General features: G+C 56.0%; 2 protein-coding genes across 3 annotated transcripts in view; one reads left to right on the plus strand and one right to left on the minus strand.

Annotated features, from left to right (window-relative positions):
* Nucleotides 1-762: 762 nt before the first annotated feature.
* GNAT2 (G protein subunit alpha transducin 2) lies at nucleotides 763-11,932 on the plus strand. 2 transcript variants are annotated; one of them, XR_006783203.1, is made up of 9 exons: nucleotides 763-1,594; nucleotides 3,250-3,292; nucleotides 3,641-3,782; nucleotides 4,290-4,447; nucleotides 6,292-6,420; nucleotides 6,662-6,791; nucleotides 8,377-8,530; nucleotides 9,081-10,853; nucleotides 11,251-11,932. XR_006783203.1 is itself a non-coding variant. In XM_045817146.1 (8 exons), the coding sequence occupies exons 1-8, from the start codon at nucleotides 1,477-1,479 to the stop codon at nucleotides 9,269-9,271; spliced, it is 1,065 nt and encodes a 354-aa protein (XP_045673102.1). In that variant the 5' UTR covers nucleotides 763-1,476; the 3' UTR covers nucleotides 9,272-11,932. The 2 variants fall into 2 exon arrangements, 1 of the variants encoding a protein (XP_045673102.1); XM_045817146.1 differs by having other exon boundaries at nucleotides 9,081-11,932.
* Nucleotides 11,933-15,945: 4,013 nt separating this feature from the next.
* The window catches only part of GNAI3 (G protein subunit alpha i3), a 38,004-nt gene continuing 31,556 nt past the window's right edge, over nucleotides 15,946-22,393 (minus strand). Inside the window, exons 8-9 of the mRNA XM_045816662.1 lie at nucleotides 18,891-19,103; nucleotides 15,946-18,806 (exon numbers count right to left, since the gene is read on the minus strand). Of these exons, the coding sequence (XP_045672618.1) occupies nucleotides 18,913-19,103 (191 nt within the window). The 3' untranslated portion in view covers nucleotides 15,946-18,806; nucleotides 18,891-18,912. The remainder of the gene's footprint in view (nucleotides 18,807-18,890; nucleotides 19,104-22,393) is intronic.

A 22,393-nucleotide genomic window follows, 5' to 3' on the forward strand; every position in this document is an offset into this window, starting at 1 on the left:
TCCAAACCTGTCAGATGACGATCATCACCTTGATTAGTTTAAAAAACAGTTGCTCAGGCTCCGGGATTAGCGCTGGTACCAGAACTCACTGCCTCTAAAGCACACCCTCCTGACAACACGTGGAGCACGTGAGCATCTCAGAAAACGGACGCTCTTCCCAGCGGTGGCACCTGTTCCTAGGAGGTGCGCGCACGCTTTCCGGCCGATGCCTGACGTCAGGCAGGCCGGAAGAGAAACTGGCCCCGGGCGGTCCCTGGGTGGCGCTTCCCAGCCTCCGGGTCCTCGACGTCGCCCACGATGCCCTTAACCACACGGGGCCAGAGTGAGCCGGCCTGGGTTAAGGCCCGAGATCCCGAAGTTCTGACAAGCTCCCGGGTGACCTGTGCCGGGCCTTGCACCTCGTTTGGGTGGCAAAGTCCTCAAGTACCTCCTTCCAAGGAGACTCCCCGTCCTCACGTCTCCCCGGGAAGGAGCGGCCGGCCTGAGGGCCAGGCGGGGGGCCAGGCGGGGGCTGCCCCAACCGCTGAGAAGCCAGCGACTGAGCCCGGTCTCCCCGGGACGCAGCTGGGTGCGGGGACAGCACGACCCTCACACCCCGAAGACCAGCCAAGCTCACTCACGGAGGGAAGGGCAGCCTCAGGAGGCTTTCGTGGCGGGGGGGGGGGGAACCAGCCCCATTCTCCCCACCATGTACCCCCTTTCCTTCTCTCTTCCTCCCCGGAACCTTTCCTGAGGACCCAGGAGGAGTTCGGGATGGAAGGACCCAGGTGAAAACAAGTGCGACGTGAAGTGAGGGCTGCTGACTGAGGCGCGCTGCTACGAGAGAGGAGCCAAAAGAGGGAAGGAGCTACTAGCTTCCTGCAGGAGCTGGGGAAGCACAGCTCATCTTCCCACGTGAGTGTTCCCGGCCAGGCCCGCCCGCTGGGGTGCAGGAGTGGGTTCGGACACCTCGAAACCGAGACCCTAGAACCTGGACTCAGAGTGGAGCTTCCTGCACTTGCGCCTCGAACCTCCAGCACCTCGAAGCGAGTGAGTCTGGGAGGGAGACTTTTAGGGGGTCGGCCCATCCAAAGCAGGGGCAGCTGTCATCTCATTCCCGGGGCCCGGGGCCCGCACCCCGTCTTCCTGTGTCAGACACAGCAGCTCACTTCCCCAGTCACAGACGCACGCGAGTCTTTGTCCTTTGTCACAGTGAGCTCTTAATCGGCTTGGCCCGTCGCACCACTGGATGCAAGGGCTACGGCCCCCAGACGCGGCAGGTCTCCAGCTGGGGCAGGAGTCTCAGCCAAGGCAGGGAGGGAGCAAGATCTGGAGCCTGCTCCTTCCCCCGGCCCCCTGGCGACCGGCTTTTTGGGACTGAGACTCTGTTGCTCCATCCCGGTTTCCTTTTATCCTCCTTTCTTCTCACAGGTAGGAAACCCCCGAGGGGAAGCGGAAGGGCCCGGAGGAAGCGGCCCGGGAGGGGACGGCAGGGAGATGGGGAGCGGAATCAGCGCGGAGGACAAGGAGCTGGCCAAGCGGTCCAAGGAGCTGGAGAGGAAGCTGCAGGAGGATGCCGACAAGGAAGCCAGGACCGTGAAGCTGCTGCTGCTGGGTGAGCGGGACAGGCAGAGGAACCCGGGAAGGGGCCGGTCCTGCTCCTTCCTGCCCGTCCCGGATGGAGCCGGGTTCCGCCCAACCTGTGGGGAGGCAGGAGGACCGGCCTCATTTCCTCTCCCCACCCAGTCTCACGCTGGGGGGCCAGGAGCTCTGGGGCTGAGCCCAGCCACCCCGGCCAGATGGGGAACGCCAAAGCTACACCGGCGCCGTTCTGCTAGCCCTCGAACCACGTGGGCCAGGATGGACCCGCCCAGCTCCAAGCGGAACCAGAGCCAACGCCTCATGGCTTGGCAGATGCCGGGAACCCTGGGCCCTCAGACAGGGACCCAATCTGCAGCCAGAGAACGGCGTCGGGGACGCAGAAGAGGAGGGTGGGCGCAGACGGTCTATCATATGGCTTAGGTCGTCGGAGTCACGTCCTCCCAGGGACAGGCCGCCTGCCCAGCACGCCGGTTCCTCCTGACGGGAGGGAGGGAGTCTGCCGCCAGAGCAGTGTGCTCTGGGCTCCCTGGCCAGTAGCTGCCTCTAGAGCCCCGCCAGATGGAGGGGTGGGGGGGGTGTCCTACACCTGATGAGCTCCTGAGCAGATCGGGGGGGGGGGCTGAGAAAAGCACAGCACCTCAGCGGCCAGTCAGAGAAACCGCGTGTTGGACACTCGAACCCCTAAGGCGTGCAGAGGGATCTGGGCGACAGCCTGGCTGGGCGGGGTGTGCCCGCCCAGAGCAGCCTGGGGACAGGCGCCAGCTGTCCTCCGCCCCTCCTGCCCCCCCCCCAGCCGGACGTGTGGCGTGGCCCTAGGGACACACTACAGGGGCACGCCTCTCTAAGCTGGACCCAGACTCCAGGGAGCCAGGAGGCCGCAGAGGGGGAGGAGACGGCTGGGCCACTAAGAGAGCTTTTAAGCCTAAGCTGCTTTCTCCCACATTCAGGATAAGCAGCTCAGAGGGCCCAGCTCGGGAGAAGGGGGGAGGGGTGTAGGCATGGGGGGGGGCGGTGCAGACCAGGGGAGAGGGCCCGAGGGTAGGTGGTGTTGATGGAGGGACAGCGGCATGTGGAGGAGGGTATTAGGGCATTTTAGCCAATAAAGGAGACAGAATGAGGATGGAAAACCAGTGGTTGGGTGGAGAGACCCAGCTCTCCCCACTGCTGCTCCACGTCCACGCTCCCGAGTGAACCGGGCCGAGGGGAGAAATGGGCTCGAGGAGCTGCCCCCCCCCCCCCCCCCGGTTCGCTCCGTGGTTCGCAGTGGGCTCTGCCCCCACCCACGGGGGCGTCTGGAGGCACCTCTGGCTGTCTCGACTGTCAGCGTGGAGCGTGGCCGACTTCTGGGGAGTGGGGCCCAGGAACAGAGCTCAGCGCCCTCCACTGGGCAGGATGGCCCCCCCCCCCCCCCCCGCAAAGGACCATCCAGCCCAAACTGCGGGCAGTGAGAGGGGAGAAACTCTGCTCCAAGTCCAGAGTGAAGGGCCTGGGCTCACGGCCCGCAGCAAGGCAGGGCCCCCTCACCCCCCCCCACCTCGGTCCCTCACGTGGTGCCAGCGAGGACGGGCCGCCTCCCCGAGGGGTGGGGGCCTCCCCGAGGGGTGGGGGCCTCCCCGAGGGGTGGGGAGAGTGGGTGCAAACCTGGAGCGTGAGCCTCTCTCCCTGCAGGGGCCGGGGAGTCGGGGAAGAGCACCATCGTCAAGCAGATGAAGTGAGTAGGCGCAAAGCCCCGCAGGAAGGGCCAGGGGGGCTGCAGGAGTCCCAGAGCCCCAGCTGGCGCGGGGGGGGGGGGGGGAGGGGGGCTCCTGGCTGGGGAACCCTGAGTAAAGGGTGGAAAGGACCCGGTGCCCCTCACGGGCACACCCCTCGCCCTCCGACTCTCCGCCTCAGGGCAGCAGCAGGAGCAGATCAGGTGCTCATGACCCTTTGACCCCCGCCCCCCCCAACTCCCGGCCCCTGCGGTCCCTGTGGTCCCTGCTGTCCCTGCGGTCCCTGCTGTCCCTGCGGTCCCTGCTGTCCGGCTGCCCGGGCGGCTAAGGGGCGGGTGTGCGCTCCGCAGGATCATCCACCAGGACGGCTACTCGCCGGAGGAGTGCCTGGAGTACAAGTCCGTCATCTACGGCAACGTGCTGCAGTCCGTGCTGGCCGTCGTCCGGGCCATGGCCGCGCTGGGCATCGACTACGCCGAGCCCAGCCGTGCGGTACGTGCTTAACGGTGTGCGGTCAAGGGTGGGTGGAAAGAGAGGCAAGTAAGAAATGGGCCAGAGTGTGGTCCCGACACACCAAGGCTGCGGGTTCCATCCCTGGTCAGGGCACACACAAAATCAACCAATGAGTGCGCCAATGCTGATGGGTTCCTCTGCACCATCTCGCCGGCTTCCCGGGCGGTCTGGTCTCTAAGCGTCCAGTGTCCCTGAGCAGAGGGCCGCGTCCTGTGGTGGTGTGCCTGCGGACTGAGGGTGGAAGGTGGGGACACCCGAGGGAGGCCCCGGGACCTCTGCTCCCTGCTGGGCGCCCAGGACCGGACAGACCGCCACCCTGCACCTTGGAAGCCCACTCAGAAATCAGTCAGCATGCTTTCTGAGACAGAACCTTTGCTGGCCGCTGCCCGCTGGCTGCCGTCCCTGCGCCGGGCTGTGGGAGCAATGCCAAGCGCCCTCTGGCCGCAGGACCCCGGCCCCACCCCCAGCCAGCTTTCTGCCTTGCAGGAGGACGGGCGGCTGCTCAGCCACCTGGCCGACTCCGTCGAGGAGGGCACCATGCCCCCCGAGCTGGTGGCGGTCATCGGGAGGCTGTGGCAGGACGGTGGGGTGCAAGCCTGCGTGGACAGAGCCGCGGAGTACCAGCTCAATGACTCGGCCTCCTAGTGAGACTGGCTGGGCCGGGGTGGGCTGGGCGGGAGGAGGCGGGGCCACCTTCCAGGAGAGACTCCGGGCCTGAGGGCCGGAGATCCGGGCCCGAATGCAGGCCGTGTCCGGCTGGTTGGGCTCCCGGGAGTTTTACTGCGCGTTGGGCGTGACGCCTCCTTCAGGTTAGGACGTGGGCCGCTCTGTGTCGCTCCGCATGGGCCCGCGAAGCTGAAGGCCCAGAGTTCAAGCCGGAGGCGCTCTGTGCAGCAGCCCTCAGCCGGCCCCAAAGCCTCACATGTCACCCCTCCCTTCAGAACCAGGGCCGCTAGGACGGCCAGCCGGCCCCCCAGTCTGCCCCCTCGCCCAAAGGGCCCCAGTGCATCATGGCCCTCTGAGGGCTGGATTTCCAGCTGGTAACCCAGGCTCTACGTAGGCCTCTAACCAGAACTGATGACAGTCCCCTTCGCTCATTCTGTCTTGTGTCCCGGGTGCCAGGGTGTGGTGGGGCACAGACGTCGCCAGGCAAACCAAGGGTAGTCGGTCAGCGATGGGAGCAAACAGCTGTGCAAAGCTGGCCCCAAAACCACGAGGCGCAGAGTGCGTCCGTCAGTCTGACCTCGAACAGTGAAGCTCTGCAGACAGACGGGCATGAGCTCCGCGGTCCAAGACACGCCCCGGCTCAGCCCTCGTCCCGTCACTGAATCTGGGGACGCGGGGCCCTGATGGTCCCCGGGGCCTCCCTCGGAGGCTGCGCTGGGCACACCACCTCATTTCATCTGCAGAAGCTTCCAAGGCAGACAGGACTCTCCAGGAGCCCTGTTCACAGACGAAAACGGGGCTTCAGAGAAGCTCATTAGCTTCGAGCACGACTGATAGGCGCCCAGTCACGTAAAGAAGTGGCCGGGTCTAGTTCAGGCTGGAGGTGCAGTCTGGTCTGTCCATAGTTGCTTTTTTTTTAATTTTTACCCACAGCCCACCCCAGTGCCCCTCCTCGCCCCTGAACGAGCCGTGTGACTCCTCTGAACCCTCCCGTGGTCTGTGACGCGGGACACGGCGCTGAGGCGCCCGCACAACGGGCGCTCGTGCGGCCCCTCGCCGCTCCCTCTTGGCGCCTCCACTCCACGTCTGCCCTCCCCCCATCCCCCCCTTCTCTAACCCGTTTTCATGGGAGCTGTCGCACCCACACAAAAGTAGAACTGCACAGCGAATCGCCTGGCTTCAACCGTTACCAACGCGTGGCCACTCGAGTGTCATCTTCCCCCTCCACTGGGTTATGTTGGAGGAAATCCCAGATATCCTATGACTTCACCCTAAAAATGTCACCACGCATCTCTAAAAATGACTCTTTTTAAGAAAGAAACCACTATATAATCACACCTAAATATTTAATAATTCTCGAGTGTCATGAAACACCCAAGCCTCCCCCGTTGTGTGGAAAGTTCCCCCCAACCTGGTTCAGGGTGTACTCTCGGTCCACGCATCGCGGTGGTTGCTGTCTCGTGTTCCTGCTGGCCCTCTTCGCCCACTCCCATTTTGGGGTGGGACTTCCGGCACCCACCGCAACCACCGAATCTCAGGCGAGGGTCTGGAAGCCCCGTAGCCAGGGGAAATGCGAGGACGTCACCTGACCCAACTCACAAGGGCAGGACCCTGCGGCAGAGGGGCCCAGCCCTCAGCCAGCCCCACACCTCCCTCTGCAAGGACACACGAGGGTTCGCGGGGAAGAGCCTTAGGCTGAACAGTCTGGATTCTGGCCCTGGTTCTGTCACGTGAGGCTGTGTGCCTGTGGGTGAGGTTCTTTGCCTGTCCTGGCCTTGGCCGTGGAAAATCTAGGATCGTCAATGCCCATGACTCTTCTCAGCTACCTGAACCAACTGGACCGCATTACGGCCCCCGGCTACCTCCCCAGCGAGCAAGATGTGCTGCGCTCCAGAGTCAAAACCACAGGCATCGTGGAGACCAAGTTCTGCGTCAAGGACTTGAACTTCAGGTGGGCGCGAGGCCCCTGAAGGCGCCACAGGCACACGGGCAGTTCCCTGGGAGTGGGGGCGCGGGCGCGCCTGCCGACCTTCACCGGGCCCAGTCCGAACGCGCGTCCTACACGCCCTGGACACACGGTTCCCATCCCACGGCCAGCTGGCCCCACGGGAGCCGCCTGCCCGGGGGCAAGCACCCGGTGCACGCGGTCACACGCTGGCCACACCTGCGAGGACGGTCATTTCTCCCCCCAGGATGTTTGACGTGGGCGGGCAGCGGTCGGAGCGCAAGAAGTGGATCCACTGCTTCGAGGGGGTCACCTGCATCATCTTCTGCGCGGCCCTCAGCGCCTACGACATGGTGCTGGTGGAGGACGACGAAGTGGTGAGCCAGCCGCTGCGGCGCCGGGCAGCCTGGGCGGACAGGGCCCCCACGACCCTCCCTCTGGGAGACGGGTCGCTGCAGCGCCCCACCCCCCGGTGATTTCGGCCGACAGCGACCCTCTACCAGCCTCTAACAGACCGATAGGTACTCCTGCCAGCTCCAGGTTCTAGCTCAGCACTTTGGAGCCCCAGACTGACCGAGCGTTTGGCCCACGTGACATCCGAGTACCACGTGGCCGGCACGAGCTCAGGGGAGGGGCTGCACGTGGAAGGAACAGGGGTCAACTCGGCAAAGCAAAGGAGCTGCGCTCAGCACATGCCCAGGCCGCCCGTGGGAGTGAAGGGTGGGAGGTGAGGACGACGGAGCAGGGTTACATCCACCTTCACACAGCGCGGTAGCGGGGGCCGAAGCCCGAGCCTCACTTAGAACTGTGTGCACTAGGTAAGTACTGCCTGCACACAGGACTGAGACGCAGCACAGCACTCGACTGGGCAGCCGGACGGTCACCCGAGGGCGGGTCTCTGGGGCCTGCAGGTTTAGGAGACAGGGGCTCTGCGGGACAAGTGCCGGCCCAGACGGTCACCTCCCGGGTCTGAGACCGAGGATGTCAGAGGCAGGGGCGGCGCTGACCTCACACCAGCGTCTGCTCCACCATCGGGGGCCCGGCGCTGCCGGGGTGGAGACAGAGCTCCTGCCCTCCCGCCCTCCTGCCCCCTGCTCCAGTTCTTCTCCCTTCTCCTCAGTAGTTCAAGTTCACATGAGAGCACCCTAAGTATCTTCCAGCCAAGTGTCTCACAGGGTCCCTCATTTTCCAAGACCGCTTCGAGTCTCCAAGGTCTTCAGAGGTCTTCAAGGGCTTCCCAAGAGTGTTAGCAATGACAGAAGGCTACAGCATAGCTTGTCTTTATCAGGTGACGAGAGTGGAGTTAGCTAAGAGCATGCATGCTTCGGGACTCCACGGGCCCGCTCCCCAAGACCAGGCTGGTCCGGCGCACCGGGCAACCTCTGCGCTCTGCAGACGCACGGTGGCCATCGGTCGGAGAAGGAAATGGGGGGAAGAGCTTGTGTGTGGCCCTGGGAAGCCCCCCAGCCCTCACCCTGGGCACCGGGCTCAAAGGATCCCCATTACGTTCCCGCCCACACTGAGACCCAGGGCTCTGTAACAGAAGCTTCTCGGAATCATCCTGGGGATGCAGGTCGGCACACGCTAACCCGGGCCCAGCTCCAACCCCACGTCAGGGGCACTGATGGAGGTCAAAACCCTCAGCTGTGCCCCGGCCGCCACAGACCTGCATAATAACATCCTTGACCTTCGCAGCCAGGGACATTCTCCATACGTGATCTCATCTACCGTGCACGGTGACCCCGTGAGATAGGGAGACAGGCTCTGAGAACTCGGCGATTTTCCCCAGCCACACGGCCAGGGCAGGAAGGCGAGAAGCCAAGTTCCTCTGGCTGGACTAGAAAGAGGGACGCATTCCTCGTCTTGCCCTCACAGTTGGGGCGCTAGTCTCCGCACGAGGGCAGGCAGCCAGGCACCCCTGGGCCTGGCCTGACGCCCCCTCTGCCGGCTCGCTCTCCCCAGAACCGCATGCACGAGTCGCTGCACCTGTTCAACAGCATCTGCAACCACAGGTTCTTCGCAGCCACGTCCATCGTCCTCTTCCTCAACAAGAAGGACCTCTTCGAGGAAAAGATCAAGAAAGTCCATCTCAGCATCTGTTTTCCGGAGTACGGCGGTAAGCGAGTGTCGAGGGCTGGAGACAGCGGTGGTGCGTTCTCGGTCAGGACGGCCTGGGGCCTTGTGTCCTGGGCCCGGGAGACGAAAGGGGACGCTCTCTGAGGAAGGAGAAGGAGTGCTCAGCGAACCCCCCACTCTGCCAGGCTGGTGACCCCTCGTCCCCTCAGTACTCCCTCCTCTCGGGAGCTCTGCGACGACAAGTGGTGTTTGGACGTCTCAGCTGAGAGCCATGGGTGTCCAGCCCGAGGTCCAAGGTCCGAGGGCTCTGGAACAGAGCCTGCGTCAGACGCGGGGGGCCCCTGCTATTCCGACGGTAGCTGCCAGCAGCCGGGGCGGAGACGCAGCCGCCGCTCTCCTCGGTGTCTCTGCTCCCCCCCAGGGAGGAACGCGGGAGGGTGACACAGGAGGGGACCCTCCTCCCGCCGCGCGGGCCCCCGGCCGCAGCTAACACGGCGTTCTGCGGACCCGGTCGGCCGCCTGAACAGTAAGTGAGCAGCGGAGGAGTGTCCATTCACCCTGCTTCCTCGCTGTCTCTTCCGGAAAACCAGGGAACAACTCTTACGAAGACGCAGGGAGTTACATCAAGAGTCAGTTCCTCGACCTCAACATGCGAAAAGACGTCAAGGAGATCTACAGCCACATGACCTGCGCCACAGACACGCAGAACGTCAAGTTCGTGTTCGACGCGGTCACAGACATCATCATCAAAGAGAACCTCAAGGACTGCGGGCTCTTCTGACCGCCGCCGCTTCTCGAGTGTGAGCCGTGCCGACGGGACTGGGGTCCGGGCGCTCCCCGGCGGGACACCATGGGCCACGGCACCGTGACCCGGGGACGAGGGCACCCTCCCCTGGAGACGGGGCAGGCATGGCCGGGACGGCCCTCCCACCCTGTGCTCTCAGCAGGGCAGCCCACACAGTTTAAAGAGCCCAGGGCCAGCAGTCGGAAGACCCGGGTTCCAGCACTGGTTCTGCACCTTACTGGAAAGTGTAAACACGTCCTCTGTCTGAGCGTGAGTCCCTCCCCTCCGAAACGAAGACCGTGCACTGCTCTGCTGCCTCCCAGGGTTATTCTGACGATCACAAACGTAACAGAAGGGAGGGCGCAGAAAGGCTGTGTGGTTAGTCTCAGGCAGAAACCCCGCATGACGGCTGCCGTCCAGGAAACGCAGCACCAGGTTTCCTGATGCACTGTCCCAGGCAAAGCAGAAGACAACGACAGAACCCCACCATGAAAAACAAGCCCCCAGGCTAAGGCAACACAGAGATCTGTCAGCGGTGGGTTTACTAAGATCTGGATGGCTGGAGAGGCAAGTTAGTTTCCAAGGCCCGTACCTAAAAACAATCATCTTTACTAAGCATAGACTACCCTCCTCCCTCCTCCACCTGCTAACGAGACAAAGTTTCCTTTAGCTTTAAGTAACTGTTTCTCAGCTACACGAGCCACTTTCTGAGTAAACTGGGAGCGTGTCAACACATTCGCACTCAGGAATACTATAATGATTTTACAGCCGCGACTTCTCCCTGACAGAATTGAGAGTAAGCGAGCAATCCTAAAATTCTCATTGCAACTGCTACATGTTTTGCAACAAAACAGGCAGCTGATCTTGCTTCACGCAGTAAAAACCTGTGCGGTTGGGGGAACTCCTGTGAGGCCTGGCTGAAAACAACATCTTCCCAAACAGACCAAGTAAATTGCCCCTTTTTACTTGGAGGGGAAAGGAAGCTGGCTTTGCATTCATCGTCACAGGAGGGGGTGAAGGCGGGTACAGATTTAGCATTTACAACTGCTCCTGAGGAAGGCTCTTGGCATCCAGCTTCAGTCTATAAAAGAACGTGTCAGTTAAAATGAAAACACTCTCCTTGCCAGCAACAAACACACTTCCCCACTTAGGCTGCTACTAGCCCCAGTGATACCAGAGAGCCGGATGAGCCTGGAGCACACCGAGGAAAAAACTCGGGGCTGTTAAAATTGGATTCATTTGCTAGTCTGGCTCCTGGAAAAGAAACCAGCTTGGGAGGATTACCAGAGAATCCAGGGAAACGACTCTGCCTACTGCCGATGAACACGCTTCAGCCCCAGAAAAAGCCAGGGTGAGACGTCTTGCATCCGTGCGCTGTACAGGGACTTTTCCAAGCCGCTGGCTTCAACTCTGACTCACTTCTGAGTTCTTTCTCCCCCCACCCCCCAACACCAAATCCAAGGGAAAGTTTTAGAAAGTCACAGAGGTAGAAGAAGTGAGCCAGCTGGGCTGTGTGGGCTCAGGAAACAAGCAACAGAAGCAAAACAAGGGCCCTGGGAACTCTGGAGAGCGAGCAATGGTGCGTGCCTTGGGGGAGTGAAAGGGAGGAAGAGGTAGGGAGGGGTGCTCCAGAGAAAGGGGGAGGGGAGGAGGGGAAGAGAGAGAGAACACCCTTTTTATTTTTTTATGGGTCCTTGGGCAGTCTGATGAAAGCTCTGGGCCTCTTCTCAGAACACTTAAGAACGCCTGAAATAAACTGGGAATCACTGGGAAAACCAGCACACCAGGTGCAGTTCCAGGTGGCAGCTCTGAAGCACCCGGGCAGAATCCTCACCAGAGCTGCGGCCTTGTCTACACAGGCCCCCAACACAGTCTATCCCGCTTCATCCACCTTCAAACAGGGAAGCCCCACCTCCCCACACTCACACCGTGTCCCTTCCTTCTTTCATGAGCTTTCCCTTGATCTCTGACTCCAGGCAGGGATTCGTTCTGGGCCAGACTAGGAAGGTCTACCCCAGGCCCCCGGTCACTGGTGTTTCTGCAGAACCTGCCCCAAGTACGCGGGCATGGACACGGTCAGCGAGACAGGCCTCCTGGAAGAACAACGTCTAGCAGAATGAAAGTCTAGTTCAACTGTCCCCCTTTTCTCTGGTCGATGTTCCACCTTTTAACTGGTTTGTAAACAGTCACACGAGCCACCTTGCACGAATACCCACAAGTTCACTCTGGAGGCGGAAGCAGCGGTGCCCAGGGCAACCGTGGTCTGCGGCTGCTTCGGGATCTGTTTACTCGTCTGACGATGCTCTCCACTAGAACTCTTCGGGCCAGTCCACGTGGGATAAAACTCTGGGGCCTTGGCCCTCCATCCCCTTGCACCCCACAATGGCGTCAAAATGACCTCAGGAACTCTGGGCCAACAAGGGCTCGCCTCTGGGTGCGAAGGTGAATGCCGTGGACAGGTTTCCCCGAAGGGCACTGCTCCCTCCCCAGCTTGACGGGCAGGCCCCCGGGTGGCCCCCAGACTACGCCCAGAGCACACTCGTACTGTACACACAACTGGTTTATTTTTATCTCACGGGCTTTTTGACTAGTGAGCATGAAGAGTTCTTTTTGCATATAATAGCTGCTAGAAAACTTAAAACCAAAATTAGCCACGTACTCACTCTGCTGTCTTTGCTTTCTTTTGCTTCCTTTTAAATTTGCGCTATACTGTTAGCTTTAAGTACTTTTATAAGTGATCAGAAATTCTTTTTTTTGTTATAAGGTAGGTCAGAAAGAAATTTTCAACCCTATTTTCACGAACTGCAACCCTAACCATTCTAGGCCCATCACTAGCAATGTACAGATAAGGAACTAAGGCCCAGGGAGCTGGAGTGTCTGGGAAGATCACACTGACGGGAGGTAGCACAGAGAACTTCAAAACCGTCTTCTGAATGCAAAGCCCTTGACCCTTCTCTACCCATCAGGCTCAGGCTACACTGTCCAGTGAAGTCAGACTTCTCATTCTCTAAGCTCCTCCCACTCCCAACCAAATTCTTGGTTATTTAATTGTGCAATCTCTAAATCAGAGATATTTAACATAATCATCTCCAAACTAAATACCAAGCAGTCTGAAATGGAATGCGAAGTCAGCATAAAATGACAAAAAAGAACGGCTGTTTGTTGGAGGTATCACTTCCTGTTCGTGTCCTTAGAGAGCAGCCCCCCCCCCCCGCCCCCGCTCTGCGGGATTCTGCACTGGAGACGGCACACCTGTTGGAAACTAGGTTCCATGGCACATGTACACCTGATGAAATTTGTTACCCCCCACATACACAAAAATACCGTATGACTGACACAAAAGGCCACACACCCTGGGATTCCACTTACACGAGGAACAACAGTCACCAGGGGCTGGGCGGGGAGGGGGTCAGCGTTTCCAGGGACAGAGCTCCGGGCTGGGCAGGTGGGAAGTTCTGGGCACGGATGGGGGTGCTTGGGGTGCACAATGTGGATGTAGTTAATACCGCTGAGCTGTTTTACAATAACTAAAACGGTAAGTTTGATGTTCTGTATACCTGACCACAATAAAACAGGGGGAAAAGCGTACACGGCAACTGGAATGTGCTTGTACGTTTCTGTGGGGGAGGACTGGGTGAAAGCAGCACACAAGCTCAGTCCTAAAGGCAAAGTTAAGGACTTGCATGTGTAACGAGTCCTGCTCTGATGAGCACAATTCACCCACATGCAGCCCGAACAGACCAATCAGGGCGGCCCCGTCCCCACGGTGAGAAGTAACAGCATGCGAAGCCCAGTCTGTACTCGGGGATGTGCCGGGTGGAGGAGGTGGTGAAGGGGGAGAGCCCCTAGCGCCCCCTGCCCTCCCGACCCGGCAGCCCCCGGAGCTCAGATTCCAGCAGGACCTCAGGGTCAGGCAGGGATCACCAGTGCGCCAGAGCCTCTGCGGGTCCCGCTGGGTCAAAGCGTGCAGACGTTTCGGTGGGGAGAAACAGCAGAAGGGACCTCTCTGCCTTCTGGTCATGAAAAAGTGCTAGTATGAACAGAAAATAAAAAACTGGACTTAAATGCAAAATGAAGACCTTCCACCTGCTCCACACATAGTTGCGGTTCATTCCGGGTCTTCAAGGTGAGCAGGGGGAGCGGAGCCGGGGACAGACGGCCGGCCCCAGGGGAGCGTCTGCGGCTCCGACCGCCCCGGAGCCTTCCGTGCCGTGCGGGGTCGGCCTGAGAACCGGGAGCGCTCCCAGAGCACTGGTAAGTGTGACTGCTGTTTGATGACAACCACGGAACTTCACAGTCGGAACCTTCACGGAACCCTCAGCCAACAGAACAGGGATGTAAGACGCGAGATTCCACAGCCAGCCGGGGGCAGAGGGAAAACAGAACCCAGCACGCCAAGCAGCGCTCCAGCCTGCCCCGGTTCCGAGGTCTCGGGGCCCTTATCCCACACGAGCAGGAACGCGGTTAGAACAGGCAGTTTCTTGCCGTCTGTCCTCTGGGAATCTCTCGCACGTGGACCGTGGGCGCGTGAGGGAGGCAGGGGAGGGGTTAGGACAGCGCTGGTCAACGGCTGTGCCGCAAGAATTTCTAAAACATGCAATATCTGACCGTGTAGCCAGGGCAGGGACCTCTTCCCTTAGGATGTCAAATCAGAAAATGACGACAGCCAACACGACAGCCAACACAACAGCCCTCGGGTGTGGATGAATCCAAATGATAGCTATTTTTTTTTTTTCAGATTGGAAAAAATATTTTTTGGTGTGCCTCAGAATTTTAACAATTAGTTTGTGTGTGCCATGAGATGAAAAGGGTTGAAAACCGCTGGGTTGGGAGGCAGAAAAACCAGGTTGTACGAAACGGGACACCCCTGCTCTCAGAGCCCGGAGCACAGCGAGGGCTCACCCCCCGAGACGGCGTGCCCCCGCTGAGCACTGACCACCTCTGCTGCTCGGTGACCCGCCCGGACCCCAGGCGGAGGAGGCGTTAGCGCTGCCCACAGACCCTCCCACACCCGTCTCAGCCACGCGCTCCCCCACGGCTCCCCAAGCCCCCCCCTCCCCCCCCGCAAGGCTTCCACTCCCTGGCTTAGGCCGCAGGCTTTGCTCTTTTCCCACCGACGGTAAATGTTCGTGTTTTTACACACACAGGTGGGGCTATCCTGGGCTTTTAGCTTTCCTTTGGTGTGCGTGTCTTTCAGTTTCCACGGCATAAATAAATGCAGTGAAATAAATACAATGTTTAGAAGCCCGTTTCTTGTTTTAATTTTGTATAAAAACTAAGTATCTAAAATGTAGGAATGTTCTTTGACCAAACAGTCCTCACACTAAACGTTTTTGGGGGGAAGGCACGGTAAGCCACGTATAAAAGGTGCTTGTTATTGGCAAATACAAATAACTCAGCCGTCCTCGGGGGATGCTGCTGTTACCTGTGCTCGGCTTGTGCTGGTATTTAATACCAGGTGCGCTCAACTGTCCCCAATGCTGGCCCAGGCGGCAGCATCGGAACCACCTGGGGCATTTTTAGTTAAAAGTGCTTGCTCCCAGTCTGGTCTCAGACATCTTAATGTAGTAGTAGCTTAGCCAAGGAATGCACACACCTTAATCCTGCATCTCTAGGGTAGCTACTCCTATACACCATTCCTTATCAACCTATTCCCGGGAAGGCTGAGTCAGACTAGCCCTGGGCTCGACCCTATCAGACACACCGGCCCTGCCCTGACTGGTCCCGATGTGCGCCCTCCTCAGCGGAAGGAAGTACCCGTAAAAGGCTCTGGGAAGCTGGGGGTAGAGGGGGGTGTTTTAAAACCTAAACAAAGGTGACGTAACAAACGTCCTGACCATCCTGGACGAGAGTTCTCCGGGCCTCTCTTACATCTTTCTTTTACTTTCCAATAGTTGGCAGCAAGATCGACCTTTTCAAACTGACCTTTTAGAGAGAGAACATGTGATTTGCTGTCCCACTGACTGATGCACCAACTCATTGGCTGATTCTGGGACGTGCCCCGACGAGAAATGTCAGCCCCATGGGGTGACACTCCAGCCGACTGAGCTACCGGCCAGGGCAAGACTTTCAGTGTGAAGCCTCGAAGCAGCAGCGGGTTTTCCCTTGTGCTCGGATGGCCTCGAAGCTCCGTGGAGAGCTGCGGCCGGCCCGGGGCCACAGCCCTCACCTGTGCCTCGAGGCGCGGAGAACCCAAAGGCGACCCGGCAGGCCGGGAAACCGAGACGACTTCCGGGCAGCGCCGCGTAGGAACGACTTCGTGAGTGACGGAGCGGCGGGCGTCGGCGCTGTTCTCGGTTTATAACCGAGGGAGCGGAGAGGACGCCTCTCTCTGGAAAGGGGAAGTCGTCTGGAGGGGGGGATCAGTCAAAGGCCGCGTGTGGCTGGAACGCGGCCAACCTTACCTTGCGTGTGCTTGGAGCAAGGAGCTCCGCAACAGGAAACCCCAGAACTGCGCTAGGCCAATGGCGGCGGATGAGGAAACGAGTGCGGCCGGACGAGGACGTCCAGAGAAACTCACGACCACAAATCAGAGAACGACGACCAGCATGTGTGGAAATAAGGGGGCCAATGAATGAGGAGAACCAGCAATTATTTTCAAATACTCCAAAATTTGCATGTCGTAAAACAAATACACGGGAGAATAAAAAGAAGAACAAGGCAAGAGAACAGTTTTTACAATTTTGGTCCATCTATTCTCAGAATGCAGCACATTGTGAAAAACACAATCCATCAGCAAATAAAGAAGTGATACACTGAACTAGACTTAGAAATCTAACAGTCTAAGAGGAAAATGTCATCTCAAGATCCACGTACGCACAACGGCAGAAGTTTCTGGAATGTGCACGCCGGGAGGTGAGCCCTGTCGCGAGGCTGAGAGCCTGGGGCGGCCGGGCGGGGGAGACTCGCTGTCAGCGGCACGGCCTGCGGGCCTTCCTGCCGGGGCCCCTACAGACTGGCCGTCATTCACTAAAATCTAACGCTCTCACGTGTGGTGATTTCTTGGGTGGTCCAAAGCCTGGCCACCTGAATTCTGAAACACGACCCATCACAAACCTCCAGCATTCTTCACAGACAGGACCCCAGGCGACCTTCAGTTTCTTTGATCACAATGATCAATCCTTTTTCTCCATCCTAGTAGATATGACGTCTCACACCCATATTCTAGCTCTGCTCTAAGAAAAAATTTTTCATTTCAAAATGTGATAGTGATTAGCAAGGCTGCTGATCAGAACAACCTTTTGAAAGTTACAGATTGCTAGCCCGCTGGCCACGAGTCAGTCTCTGAGTTGGATCGGGAGATTTTGACTTAAGGCATATTTGAAAACCACTGACTCACACTGTGCCCTGTGTTCACGAGGAATGGACATATAGGTAAGTGATTTGGGATGGTGGGTAAGGGATGGTCTTCACGTAAATAAAGAACAAGTGTGACTGTTGTAGAGACCAAGAAGTGGGGAACTACTATCTTTCACTAACGAAGGGCTAAAAATGAACAAACAGACGTATTCAAATGAGAAAACAAAATGCATTTTAAAATAACATTAATGTTTTGATGATCTGTTATTCTGGGTTATCAACAGCACCATCCCATTAGTCCAGACTACGGAAAGACTCCAGTTAAGGCAATGCTGGAGCAGTTCTCATAACCGGATGATTCTATTTACAAAGCACAGTAAGGAAAAGACAAACTCAGAACAAACAAGAACTATCAACCCTATTTACATTGTGGGCCTAAGTCAGTCGCCAGTTGAAGCCGATCATTTTCTTTCTTTTAGATCCAGTTTTCCCAACCCTAAAAAAAATTTGTTAGCTAACACAGTTCACCATCTGCATATACTTTTCCAAAAAGAGTAAGAGAGAGAAAAAAAAAACAAAAAAACCCAGAAACTACCAATAAAGGTACTGCACTCCTGCGGCTGACTCTCTGAACCAGATGCGATGACCACCACACCTCTCTTTTCGTTCGAACGAGTGAAGGGTCACGTCCAAGATGAAACCAAATCCAGCCCTGGAAGACCGGACCCCGGAAGGCACTGCTCCAACTGCAAACACGGAATGCCCTGCATGCACCCCCTCGCCTGACTCCCGCGCCCACACGCTGGGCACCGACAGGCGCCGTGCCTCGCACGGACCACACCACGGGCTGGGGTGACCGGGGCTCCGCACAGCCAGAACGGGAGCCCGGAGAGCGCTTCTGAGCAGATCACCTACACAGACAGGACCTACGGCCGCAGACCGCCGAGAAGCAGCATCACTATCGCCTCAGGGGACCTTTCCACCTGAACCCGCTCTCAGACAAAGGCCAAAGCACACTCAGCAGGGGCACAAAGAAACACAAGAAAATATTCCCAGAAAGGACTAGTTACAAACAGGGACAAACCTGGACTCTTTACTCACCATTTTAATACTGCTGCCAACTACGACAGATTAAAATCTGCACACACGACAAAGGGGAAGAAGGTCCCAAAATGCAATAGTTTCGGCAAAAGGAGGTACTAAGGATTACTATAATTAACACTGCTACAATAAAAACAATGGCAAACGGGGATTTGGCACCACATTTACAAAGGAAAAGCATGCACTGCTAATACACGTCAGATGTTGCCCACAACAGAAGAGGCCGTGGAAGATGAAAAACAAAGGGCATCTTTTACAAAATTCCCTGTGACCGAGACAAACGAGCAAGAATCAAAGCTGTCGATTTAGCAGAGATGTAGCATCAAAGTCACTGGTTCTGTTTGAAATTTAGCAATTTGCATTTCTGGCTGGCAGCTGCCCTGGGTGTGTCTGAATCCAAGAAGTTGACTTTATCATACCACAGAAGTATTTACCTAGTAATTTGGTAAATCAGGTTAACCTTCAACCCTAAGCTTAAAAAAAAAAGAGAGCTAGAATCTTATTACAGAACTCTCCAATGTAATTACCATTTAGAAACCATAATGGTACTTTCAACAGGAGAGTAACAAATATTGCATCCAAAAAGCTGTAATTCCAGCCCCGTAACTGAAGAATCAGATTATTACGGAAATATTCCATTGCAACCACACCAAGAGTAAAAACAACGGGTCCTACGGAGAGGAATGCTTTTAAGAAGATCTGCTCGTATCATGTGCATAGTTAAGACTCTGTGTTTTAATAAAGATTCTTTTGTAAACAAAGAAATAAAATTTAGTAAAGTTATTTGTGGGAAAAATTGTTTTTTAAAGAGCTGCTGATGGTCTGTGAAGAAGTAAAAACAAAAAAGAGTAAGCTACGTACTGAAGTTCTGGGATGCAGCACCTCAATTTCACACCTGCCCTAAACATCTGAGATTACGGAATCCGAGTGAGTCTTGATTCATACTTTACAGTTGCTCCAATTCCCATGTCTGATTCTAGCATCTCGTGTCAATGAGAGTTCCCTAGTACAGAGGTTGTGCTAAAGAGGGCTAAGATCCGCAGGCTGCCACCATCGCTGGTCCCGGTCGTGCTTGCCGCTGCCCAGAGAGACAGCAAGAGAAGTCTGGTCTCAGCGCTCCACACCGCGGCAACTAGAAAAGAAGAACGTTCTCAATCAGAGGAGGTCACTAGGGCGCATCACCGCTGCACCGTTAACAGAACCGCCTGAGTGGTACCTCTCCTTCGCCTGCACACGCTTCAGTACAGGCCGCACTCCTTCAGGTTGTTCTTAATGATGACGTCCGTGACGGCGTCGAACACGAACTGCACGTTTTTGGTGTCGGTGGCACAGGTGAAGTGGGTGTAGATCTCCTTGGTATCTTTTCTCCTGTTCAGATCTTCAAACTGGCACTGGATGTAAGCAGCCGCTTCTTCATACGTGTTGGAACCTGCAGCAGACACCCAATGTCCTCAGTTCAAATCCTCCCAGCTGTCTGCACTCAGCGAAGGCAGGCCAGCACCACTTACTGATGGGGGGCGGGGGTGTGACCCCACTCTGAATATGAGCAGATTCCTGTATTTCTAGAACCACTATTAGATTTTTCCTGAGAGCAGTCACATATCATTATAAAGGAAACAAAATCATCACACACAAAGATCCAGGAAAACAAAACTTTAAGTATTTCTTTCCCCTTTAATTTCAGCTTTTTGGCCAAATATCTAGAAAGTATAAAAGGAAACCAGAGAAGTAGGCGGATATGTTTCTAGGAGAACACAATTGTTTAAAAGGTCACAAACCCTGTGCTCCTTGGAGTGACTGTGAATAAGTCACACTTTTCAAAATCATTCTATTGTTAAGGGGGCTTAGCCTCGGAGGTTTATGGCAATAATTTAAATAGCCAAAGGTAAGCTAATAGATGCAAAGGGAAAGGGCCCTCCCTGAATTATACACCTTTAAGTACTAAATTTTATGGCATGTGAATTGTATCTCCATAATGCTGTTATTTTTTTAAAGGTGGGGGAACCAAAAGTAAACCCCACCTGTAATGAACACCCTCTATCACCTGCATCCTACACCGTCCTGTCCACCTGCAAATCTGTTTGGAGGGGCCGGAGAAACTGGCTGCAGAGCCAGGGAAACGCAACAAAAACACAGTTCTTCCTGTGAACCAGAGGCTACTTTCAGTGACATTAAACATGACAAAAAAACAAAACAACAAAACAAAAAAACCCCCAGTAACTAAGTGTACAAAAACTAAGTAACAAAGAAAAACTTCAGACAGAAATAGGTCTTATTTAAACAGAATCTTTAAAGAACGGAATGCAGGCAGCTTGGCAGCTGCTTGAAAGGGTTTTCCTGAGATCTGCAGAACTTCTGCAACTGAAGAGAGGCAGATGACTGAAGAATCAGGTCTGTCTGGTAGGAACATAAACTGCTACTTGGGAAATCAGGACTGTGAGAGTCCTTCAGAATAAAGTCAGTGGACACAAGGCTTGGAAGTATGTATGTGTGTGTATGTACACACACACACACACATGCACACATGCATGTGCTCGATGCGGCAACGAGGGCTCCCGGCTGTGTGTGAGGAGTCCCGGCTGGAACATGAGCGTCAATCCCTCCACCTGTCCTGGGAAGACTTCTCTCCCCCCCTAAAACCTGCCTGCTCCCTACGCAAACCCACCCAGTGCTCACGCCCGCTCACTCGGAACGATGACCACATTACCAACTTCCAAGGGGCTCAGACTAGAATCCTAACCTTTTAGCTCAACACCTTGCTTTAAAAGCTACGGCTACCTGTACTCATTTTTATACCTTTGGTCTTAGAGATGTCTTTCTTCTGGTTCAAAATTCAGTTGTTCTGTATAGACTCTTTTTTTAAAAGTTGAGGTAAAATTAATGTAACATACATGAAGTGGCATGTCCTGTATTCACAATGTTACACAACAACCAGCTCCCTAGTTTCAAAATTTGTTCACCACCCCGGAAAGGTGTCCCTTAAGTTATGGTTCCCCATTCATTCCCCCACCCCCCAAAGTCCTGATAACCGCCAGCCAATCAATCTGCTTTCCATCTCTACGGTCTGCCTATTTTGGATGCATCATATAAAAGGAACCACACAAATGTGATGTTTTGCGTTTGGCTTCTTCCACTCAGCATGATGCTGACGGGGTTCACCCGAGCCGCAGCACCCGTCAGTACACAGGGAGGAAGAAAGGCTCCTTTTCACGGCCGAGTACCATCCCACTACATGGACATGCCACTCTGTTCCCCTCATCAGACCTGGGCTCGTGGCTCCTCCTCTCCCCACCCGCTTACAATTCTCGCTCCACCGATCACATCCACCTTCTGTAACTTTTCTTTTGCTACAGGTTCTTACCTCTAAGCCTATAAACATTCATCTGGCCCCGCGCTCATTCACTCCACTGAAACTGCTCTCAGTACTGGCCAAGCCCAGAGGCCACTTTCCACTGTGTATCTCTCTCTTTTCCTGTACACAGCACTGGTGACCAGCCCTCGCTTCTTAAACGCTCCTCTTAGTTTCTGACACTTTGGCTCTCCTGGCTCTTCTCTCTCAACCTCTGTCAACCCTTCTTTCTCTCCTGCCGACAGAGGCTGGCTTTCAGTCTCACTCCCTCCATGGTCCTTCTCCCTCCTCATTCTGTATCATTACCCCAAGTCATTGTTCTCATTTCCATATTGCATCTCAAATCAACATGCCTTCACCTGCAAGCTCCAAGGCCATGTGTACAACTGTCTATCAGATAGCTCTGTCTAGATGTTCCACAGACACTTCAGTATCTACATTCCTAAATACAAATTCACAGCACAGCACCAGCACCCAATCAAGACAGAACTCTTGGGCCCTGGCTGGTATGGCTCAGTGGACTGAGTGCCGGCCAATGAACCAAAGGGGACGCTGCTTCAATTCCCAGTCAGGGCACATGCCTGGGCTGCAGGCAGGTTCCTCAGTGCGGGCCACACAAGAGGCAGCCACACACTGATGTTCCTCTCTGTCCCTTCCCCTCTGTCTAAAAATAAAATCTTTTAAAAAAGAGAGAAAAGGACAGAACTCCTGGGAGTGCCTGTGACCCCTCCCCCTCCCTTACCCTGGCCTCCTCACAGACGGCATTCGGTGTTTGCGCAGCGAATAAAGGTCACAGCGCTGCAGCCCTGGCGGTCATGTCTCTCCTAGGAATTTGGACCCGGGGCCAACTGACCCCAGTCTAGCTTCGTCTTTTAAATGGAGAAGACACAGGAACTGTGGCAGGACCGTCTTCTACCATATAAACCGAGCAGTAGAAAAAGTTGGTAAGGAGAGGGAGGATAAAGAAGACACAGGAAGAGGAGAAAAAGGAGGAGGGAAAGAAGTGTTTCCAGGGGTCTTGCCAGTTTCTAACTCCTAGTTCTAGCTGCATTCTTAAGACACGTCTGCATTCTGCATTCTTGCCATAGCTTCTATGACACATACCTGTATCTTCACCAAAAGTTTTTGTTTGCATCCAGAGTCCTATTTCAACTCCCCTACTATCTTTTTTGCCATTGCCTGCATAATCTTTTTCGAGCAGTTTCTACGACATCATCTCCCCCAATTAAAATCCTCCCAGAGCTCCCTACTGTCGCAGCTAGAGAAACGAGGCCTTCCGTGAGCGTCCCTGAACATCTCTCCAACCGGTCCTTCCCCCACTTAAAGTTCCGGCTACACCAAGTTCCTGCTAGGCTCCAGAACAAATCATG

This window comes from Phyllostomus hastatus, unplaced genomic scaffold (genome assembly GCF_019186645.2).
Source record: "Phyllostomus hastatus isolate PE091 unplaced genomic scaffold, TTU_PhHast_1.1 phas_scaffold_216, whole genome shotgun sequence".
Taxonomy (NCBI): domain Eukaryota; kingdom Metazoa; phylum Chordata; class Mammalia; order Chiroptera; family Phyllostomidae; genus Phyllostomus; species Phyllostomus hastatus.